The sequence below is a fragment of the Chaetura pelagica genome, unplaced genomic scaffold (assembly GCF_000747805.2).
Source record: "Chaetura pelagica isolate M959 unplaced genomic scaffold, ChaPel_1.0 scaffold72, whole genome shotgun sequence".
NCBI lineage: Eukaryota > Metazoa > Chordata > Aves > Apodiformes > Apodidae > Chaetura > Chaetura pelagica.
This window is the reverse complement of record NW_009952560.1, coordinates 2,941,589-2,949,381: the sequence shown is the minus strand read 5'-3', so window position 1 is coordinate 2,949,381 and position 7,793 is coordinate 2,941,589. Positions and strand designations below refer to the sequence as shown.

General features: G+C 56.6%; 3 protein-coding genes across 3 annotated transcripts in view; 2 read left to right on the top strand and 1 right to left on the bottom strand.

Moving 5' to 3' along the window:
- Nucleotides 1-2: 2 nt before the first annotated feature.
- GEMIN4 (gem (nuclear organelle) associated protein 4) lies at nucleotides 3-2,807 on the top strand (the record flags this gene model as incomplete). Its single annotated transcript, XM_010009126.1, has 1 exon — nucleotides 3-2,807. A coding segment is annotated over one exon (2,805 nt), but the record flags the coding sequence as incomplete, so codon positions are not given.
- Nucleotides 2,808-4,540: 1,733 nt separating this feature from the next.
- Nucleotides 4,541-6,122, bottom strand: FAM57A (family with sequence similarity 57, member A). Its single transcript, XM_010009125.1, has 4 exons — nucleotides 6,115-6,122; nucleotides 5,555-5,768; nucleotides 5,278-5,373; nucleotides 4,541-4,897 (listed from the first exon to the last, which is right to left on the bottom strand). Exons 1-4 carry the CDS (start codon nucleotides 6,120-6,122, stop codon nucleotides 4,628-4,630), a joined length of 588 nt encoding a protein of 195 aa, XP_010007427.1. The 3' UTR covers nucleotides 4,541-4,627.
- Nucleotides 6,123-6,279: 157 nt separating this feature from the next.
- VPS53 (vacuolar protein sorting 53 homolog (S. cerevisiae)) overlaps nucleotides 6,280-7,793 on the top strand; it is a 62,326-nt gene continuing 60,812 nt past the window's right edge. The window contains exon 1 of the mRNA XM_010009124.1: nucleotides 6,280-6,327. Within this exon, the coding sequence (XP_010007426.1) occupies nucleotides 6,280-6,327 (48 nt within the window). The remainder of the gene's footprint in view (nucleotides 6,328-7,793) is intronic.

The following is a 7,793-nucleotide window of genomic DNA, read 5'->3' as shown; positions in this document are numbered from 1 at the left end:
TGCTGGTGCTGCCCCGGGCCGTGGGCCGGAGGGAGCTGGAGCAGCTGGTGCAGTACGTTGGCACTGAGACCTCCCCGTCGGACATCAGGTTCTTGTTGGACGTGTGGTGGGAGGTGATGAAGCACAAGGAGGAAGAGGAAGACACAACAGTGTCTGCGTTCAGCGCTCTCATACGTCAGCACGGGTGTGAGTCCTCTCAGGATGATGGTCTCCAGCCCCCAAAGAGGTTCAAGGGTGACCCTGGCTCTCTGAGTGACCCTCCTGCTGCCACCAGCCTGCTCATGGTTTTGGTAGAGGGGTTAAAACAGACCTACGGGAGCATCACCCAGCCCCGCATGAGGTGCTATGCCTTGGCCAACCTGGTGGAGCTGCTGTCTGTGTTCACCGAGCTGGAGCCAGAGGGCAGCCCCCTCCCTGTTGCAGAGTACCTGGACAAGGTCAGCTTTGTGGTCAGCCTCTGGAACAGGGACACTGAAAGCCAGTTCCACCACAGAGGGCTGGATGAGAAAGTGAAGGAAGCAGAGAGAAGCATGAGCCTCTCATCCATGGCCAAGCTCTCTCGTGAGGAGCTCTTTACTGGCTTGGCCTTTCTCTGCAGCTTGTTGCATGCCTGGGGAGAAGAGCTGCAGGACACCCTGAACAGCTCTGAGGGGCTCTGCTATGAGAGCTACAGGCTCCTGGACACACTTACCACCCTTGGGAAGAGCCTGGATTGCTTCTCAGAGACTAGAGACCTGGGTGAGAATGAGACACAGGTAGTGTTAGAGCTGACACAGCTCACCAAGGACCTTCTCAAGGAGATCAGTGCCAGCCTGAAGAGCAAGGATTTGGGCACCAGCCTTGTGTCTTCAGTTGCCATGACAATCATTGACCAGCAGCTGGACCAGCACATGGAGATGTGCTCCATTTTTGCTTCTGAAAAGACCTGGGCCTTCTCAAAGGACTGGGTTGACTGCCTTGTGAAAAACAAAGCTCTCTTCCAGAAACCGGAGCTGGTTTTGAAATTGCTGGACACGCTGGTGAACTTTGCCATGTCCTGCCAAGACAAGGAGGCCCAAGAGCTGCAGATGCAAGTGACCAAAGCTGTTGTGGAGTGCTACACTGAACTTTCATTAGCTGATAAAAACAAAGTCATCTCAGGTGTTCTGGCATCCTGGGGTGGACCAGGTCTGTTCCTGAAGTTGCAGGTTGTCATGGAGGAGTTCCAGGAGGATCTGAATGTGACTTTTAACCAGATCACAAAGAGTGTGTCTGATGAAGGCCTGACCAGGGCTGTGGCTTCCGTGGCCAGGCTCATGCTGCTGTACCCCGAGGCCACAGTGAAGCACATTTGTCATCTTGCTGTCATCAACCTCGGAGCACACCACTACCTCGCACAAATCCTCTCCTCCTTCCCAGCACTGAACTTCTTGGAGACCCAGGATGATCCAGGCAAGCCGTGCAGCCTGGTGGTGAGGTGTCTAGAGGAGGCAGTGTGGGGGAGGCTGTCCACTGTGAGGGAAGAGGAGCAGTTCCTTCAGTTCCTGGCCTTTCTCTTGCAGCCAGGTTCTGCAGCCCCGCTTGTGACACCCGCAGATGTGACCAAAGCCTTTGTCCTTCCCTATTTGAAGTCAGACTCTACTCAGATTGAGCTGAGCTTGCAGATCCTCAGTAAGGTTTTAGGGGTACAGTCCTGTTCAGAAGAGCACTGGATCAACTCCTGCCACCCATTCCCACTTCTCCTCAGCCTCTGCAAGCTTCTAGATGGTTACACAAAGTACTGGCATCAGCCTAGGGACCAGTTCTTCCCTTTGCTGGAGACCAAGGACTTGATACTGAACATCCTCTGCCAGCTCTGTGAGGTGGTGAGGCCAGAGACTGCCCCCTCCCCTGAGCTGTGGGTCCAGTCACTGGCTTGGCTTCACAGGAAGGTGGCATCACTGGATTGGACCATTGGTCTCCGTCTGAAGAAGCTGTATGGAGACCACTTCAAGAACGAGGTCCCAGCGACGCTGTTTGAGATCTGCAGGCTTCCTGAGGACAAGTGGACGTCCCAGCCTCTGCCAGCTTATGGAGCAGGCAGTGGCCTCCTGGCGTGGATGGAGTGCTGCTGCGTGTCCACAGCTCTCAGGGACACCATGCTGGAGCTCCTCGCGGTCAACGTGGACAACCCTGAGGAAGTGAATCTCTTCAGCAAAGGGTTTCTGGTGGCCCTCATTCAGGTCCTCCCTTGGTGCAGCCACAGTGAGTGGAAGAGGCTCACGCACGTGGTTGAAAACCTGCTGCAGAGGGAAGTCCTGCACGTGCCCTACACGCTGGAGTACGTGCAGTACATGCCCCTGCTCAACCTCCGGCCCTTTGCCCGCTACCTCCAGTGCTCTGTGCTCTTCCTGAGGGGCTTCCAGCTCCTCTGCAGCTCCAGCTGTGCTTCCTGGCTGCCGGCAGAGGCTTGGCTGCACGTGGTCCAGCTGTACTGCAGCAGCCTGACCGACCTGCTGGGCTCAGCCAAGAGCGTGGCAGGGGAACTCGGGAGCTCCACGCAGGAGGTGTCCTTCATCTGCATCCAGATGTTCTGCCACCTGCTGCACGTTGCTGCCATGCTGCCGGAGCGGGGCTGCAGCGACCCGCTGCTGGTGGTGGCTTTGGAGATCCTCTCACAGTACGAGGTGTTCAGCAGCGCTGACAGGTCCCCCAGCACGGCGCTGAGAAGAGCCAACGAGAGGCACTTCCTGGAGTCCGTGGCGGGTGTCAGCACCCTGGCACTGCGGGGCAGCCTCCTGCAGAAGCTCAGCAAGCTGGGCACCCGCTCGGCCGAGCAGCCGGCCTGAGGAGGTGGGGAGCACAGCAGGGGCAAGCACAGACCCTGCCACAGGGAGCCCCGTCCGTGGAAAAGCTGTAAGATCTGCAATAAACCCTGTCTTTCTATTTTCAACTTTGTTTTTCCCCCGTTGTGTTTTCTCCCAACCTGTCTCAGCCACTCTGGGAGGAGCTGCACAAACAGCTGTCCCCGTGCCCAGCTGCCAGCTCCCTGCCTGCTGGCAGGCTGGATTTACAGAGCACCTGGTGGCATCAGGGAAATCATTTCCCTCTGGCTTCTTTGCTGCCAGCCCTCTCCCAATCCTGGGTGGATCACTGCTTTTGCCACGTGAAAAGTGAGTCAGGTGAGCTCAGGACAGGCAGGTGCCTTTGGCAATAGGTGTGTGCTGCTCCTGTCCCGAGCTGGGGCTGCAGCAGCACTAACTGCCCCCGCCCAGGAATGAATGGCACATGGGAGAGATCCTGTGGTGTGACTCAGAAAGGAAATCTTTATTGGTCTCCTGAGATGTGCAGTAGTAACTAGGGCAGTGTTAGTGCAAACTGAGATGCCCTTGTTGGCTTTGCTTTTTTTCCCCCCCCCCTTACATAAGGCACATGATTTGCAATGAAAACAACGAGATACAAACACGTGTAACGGGTAGCAAGCAGTTGATGACAGCAGCTGGGCTCCATGGTTCATGGAGCAGTCGTATTTCTGCAGTAACTGACTGCGTGTAGGAAGAGCCCTTTTCTTTTATTCTTTCCAGAATTCAACCATGGCCGGGATAAGATCTGACACCTGAAAGAACTGGGTCCTCAGCCCTTCTGGCTCTTCTTTTCAGAGAGTGAAAGGCACATGGTGGCCACAGGTCTCTAGACACGGGGGGCTGCTGGGGCCACGCTGGTGCAGTACCTGCCCTGGAGCAGGGGACCTGCAGGGAGGAGGAGGCTGCAGGGAGGGAACCAAACTGCTGCTGACTTACACGAACCTGTGAGGAGGTGGGTGAACCCCACGGTGCATGGTGAGCCTGGCCCCATCCTGCCCTGCCAGTCTTGCTCTGAGAGAACAGAACTGTTCCTCTATCCTGGCATGAGATTCTCTCCCCTCCAGTGCTTCTGGAGACACTGGAGCCCTCCCGCCCTGGGGAGCATCAGTCACAGTTGTCAGACAGTTGTGGTGAAAAGCACCTTTGGGTTAAGTGGAGTCTTCAGTGAGTCTGAGCCCTGCAGGCGAGGGAGGTGAGAGGCTGATGGAGGCTGTAGTGTAGGAGTGAAGTCAGTGAAGGTCAGGAAGGGGCTGTGCAGGAGCAGGCTGTGCAGAACCGTGCTGGGCCTGGCTCTGCTCTCAGCTGGAGGCTGCAAATCAGAGCCAGAGGAGTGAGCTGGGGCTGCAGCAGGTCCAGCATGTGGCTCCCCCAGAGCTCGGCGCTGCTGCTGGGAGTGCTCCAGCATCGCCCAGATCCAGGCTGCAGGCTCCCTCACTCAGTGCTGGGCATGGGTGTCTGGTGTCAGCCCTGAAAGGCGCAGGGGGAGGGGGGGCTGTAACAAACCCCTCTCGTGTAACCGTTACTTGCGTTGAATCCCAGAGGGAACGTCGTGCTTATGGGCAGACCTCCTGGCTGGTTCCTGCCCTCAGCTCCCACGGGTGGGAGGACACAAGGCACTGGAGCAGCGTGGGAAGAAAGCCTTCCTAGCCCAGGCTGGCACAGCAGCACAGTCAGGCTGTTTCCAGCTCCAGCAGCCCAGCAGGACGGCTGCTCCCACCGCTCCCACCACGGTCCCCTCAGTGCTGGCGGTGAAGGTGGAAGAGCCAGGGGTGGGGCTGAGCCTTCTCCAGCCCCACTCTGGGCTGTTATCTGCTCTTGTCGGCCGGGGAGCTGCCGTAGAGCCGGGCAGCCTTGCGGCAGATGAGCCTGAACCAGTAGAGCTGGGGGGCGATGAGGGAGGCGTTGGCGATGTTGCAGTGCAGGGGGATGCGGAAGGGCACCAGGTAGGCAGGGATGCCCACGTGCCTGGCATAGGCCACGTACATGTAGGGGAAGAGGAGGATGCGGCAGAGGAAGAAGGTCACTAGGATGACGATCCCGTTCACCTTGTGTAGGAGCGTGTCCTGCATTTTGAGCTGGGGGAGGAAGAAGGTGAAGGTGGGGTGAGTTGGTGGGTGAGCGGCTGCCAAGGGCCTGGGCTGTGATGGAGGGAACTGGAGGGCAGGGTGGGAAGGGATGGAAGAGGAAGGGAAGCGTGGGAAGTGAGGGCTGGGGCAGGAGGGAGGAACAGGCAGGAGGGGGCAGCACCGGGACACAGCACAGTCCCCGGTTTGGAGATGCCCCTGGGCATGCTGCTTACTGACAGGAGGAGGACAGCACTATGGGGGAGCTGAGGGCTCTGAGACCCCCAGCCCAGCTGCTGCCTGAACAGGGCATGACGGAGAAAGGCAGCCTGGGGTAGGGAAGGGGTATGAGCTGGAGGGGTTTCCAGACCTGAGCCCCATCCTTCACTTACCTGCATGAGTATCTTGCCCAGTGACACAAAAGGTGTGCTCAGCTCCGCTATGAAGATGCAGCCCACGAAGAAGTCCCCCAGCTCTCCCCTGAAGTGCTGCAAATGAAGCCAGCAGTGAAGGTGGGGCCCTCCTGGAGAGGGGGCCAGAAGCTGGCCCCCAGCATCTCCCAGTGAGGTCGCAGGCTCCTGACCAGCAGAGATCCTTTGCCAGATGTGCAAACAGCCACCCGGGGCTCCTTGCTGGCTGGGTTTCACAGGAGCCAGGTCCAGCTCTTACCTGGGTGATGGGGGTGAGCACGATGAGGATGAAGAGGTGGTGGGTCACCATCAGCCGCTCCTGCAGGAGGAAGCTCCGCACGCTGGCCAGCGAGTGCTTCTTCTCCATGATCCCCTTGTCCCAGCTCTTGTGCCAGTGGCAGAGGTACATGACATAGATGTCGTAGGTCATGTAGGGAACCAGGACCCAGATGTACTCGACTGCCAACCAGTGCCTAGGGGAGGAGCAGCACACACAGAGGCGTCACTACAGTTCTGAGCACCTCATGATGCTACGAGGAGTCTCTAGGACTGAAATGGAAGCAGCGGGTTTTGATGGTGACCTGAGAGGGGTTGGAATATAATTTGGTTTGGCTCAGCAGAGAAAAGGTACTTGGTACAGGGGGAGGAGGCCTCCTCAGCACTGCCCCTGCCTCCCCCTTGGCTGTGCCAGGCACCGAGCTTGGCCTGGCCAAGCACAAACATGGCACTAACAGGAGGATCTTGATTAGCCTGACAGCCAATGTTTGCTGTGTGGGCTGGGGGCACAGCACCGCTTGGGATCCAGCACTAATCCAACACCTTTGCATCAGGGCATCTACCCTAAGCCCTGGAACACCCAGATTCGATGCTTGGTAGGAGAAAAGCTCCATATCTGTGTCCTTTCTGCCTGCCACAGCACTCTGGCTGGCTGCCTGACTCAGAGAGGGCTTGGAAAGCACCCGGAGACCTCAGAGTTAATCAGAGATGCCTGGCCTGGACTTTGTGGAGCGAAGAGAAAAATATCTAATACAGGCAATAAACCCCCATGAGACATTTGTCTGTTGGGAAATAATTGCAGGCAGCTGCCTGTTCCCAAAGCATGTTGGAATCCTGGTTGCACAATCCAGGCAGCAGCAGGCCCTGCTCTGCAGGGACACCCGGCTCCTTAAAAAGTCCTGAGTGAAATCATACGGATTGAAAAAAAAAACCCTACACTGCTACTTAAAGAAATGTAGTTTAGGGCCCAAATGAATCTGCTTTTGCTCCCCTGCCATCTCAAGAAAAAAAAATCTGTTGCGTGTGCTCCAATTTCAGATAGAAAAATGTAAGTGATGTGGGGCAGGGAGGGGAAGTGACCAGCTACCGTGTTTGCAAAACTTGCCCAGGGCTTTGGGGGGCAATTATAGAGCCAGCAATGTAATGATTGCCTGCCTGGGTAAATAAATTGGCAAATTTTACTGCAACCTTTGTGATGCTTTCTGGCTCTCCCTCTTGCTGTCATTCTCCAAGACCTTCCCTGCTGAGTCCTGGGCTGTATTTCCTCCAGATTCAAAGAAAATCTAGGTCTCTGACCACAAAGTGTTTTCAAGGAGCTGTTGGTGTTGAGAGCAGCCAGGCAAGCAAACAGCTCTGGGAAGGAGGGCTACAGGAGCACCACTCCCATCTGTGTAGGACTGGGATTTATCATCTGCCCTGTCTATACAGCAGCTATTTTATTTTAGAGTCAAAAGGTAACTCATTAGGGACTGGGCAATTTGGGTAGATCTTGGTGTCCAGAGCAAGGCAGGACATCTGTGTACTAAAGGCAAGCCTGCACTGGCTGAGAGGGCAGCTCTCCTGAAAAATCACCCTAAAATCTGGTGTGTAGCAGTCAGATTCCACCTCAGCATAATTATATTTTCCCTCCTACAATTATTCTCACTGCTGTGCTGGATAATAGCTCTGTTTTCAGGCCTTCTGACCCAGATTGTGCTATCGCTCCTCCGAGAGCCGCATCTGGGGCAGCGTTACCTCAGAGCACTGAGGACAAGGCAATCAGATTTCTCTTCAGAGCAAACTCTGCACTGATTCTCTTGTTTCTGAGCTCCTTCGGAACGCCTCTGGCACAGAGAAGGGCAGGCATCTCCCAGGGTTCTCCCCAGGTCTCCTCAACCCGTTAGTAGCTTTGACTCCCAGCAGAGGAGACTCCCTCCCCCTTGAGAAGTGGTGATGTCTGCTTTTTGCTCCTGTGCAGCCCATCCTCAGGATGCAGGACCCTGGGTGCTGGCAGAGCAGCCTCTGGGCTGAGTGCAGTGGCCAAGCTGGAGCCTTTTGTTTTTTTCTGGGAGGGGTACAGCCAGCACGTTGCCCAACCCACCACCCCCGAACTGGAGGAAAGAGGAACATGAAATCTCTTTTCCTCTCCCCTTTGTACTCGCATCTAATCCCCGGGGGGGCAGCCGGGTGGGCACAGCCCCTGCCTGCTCGGGGCAGCCGGGACCCGGGGTACCTGGCGTGCA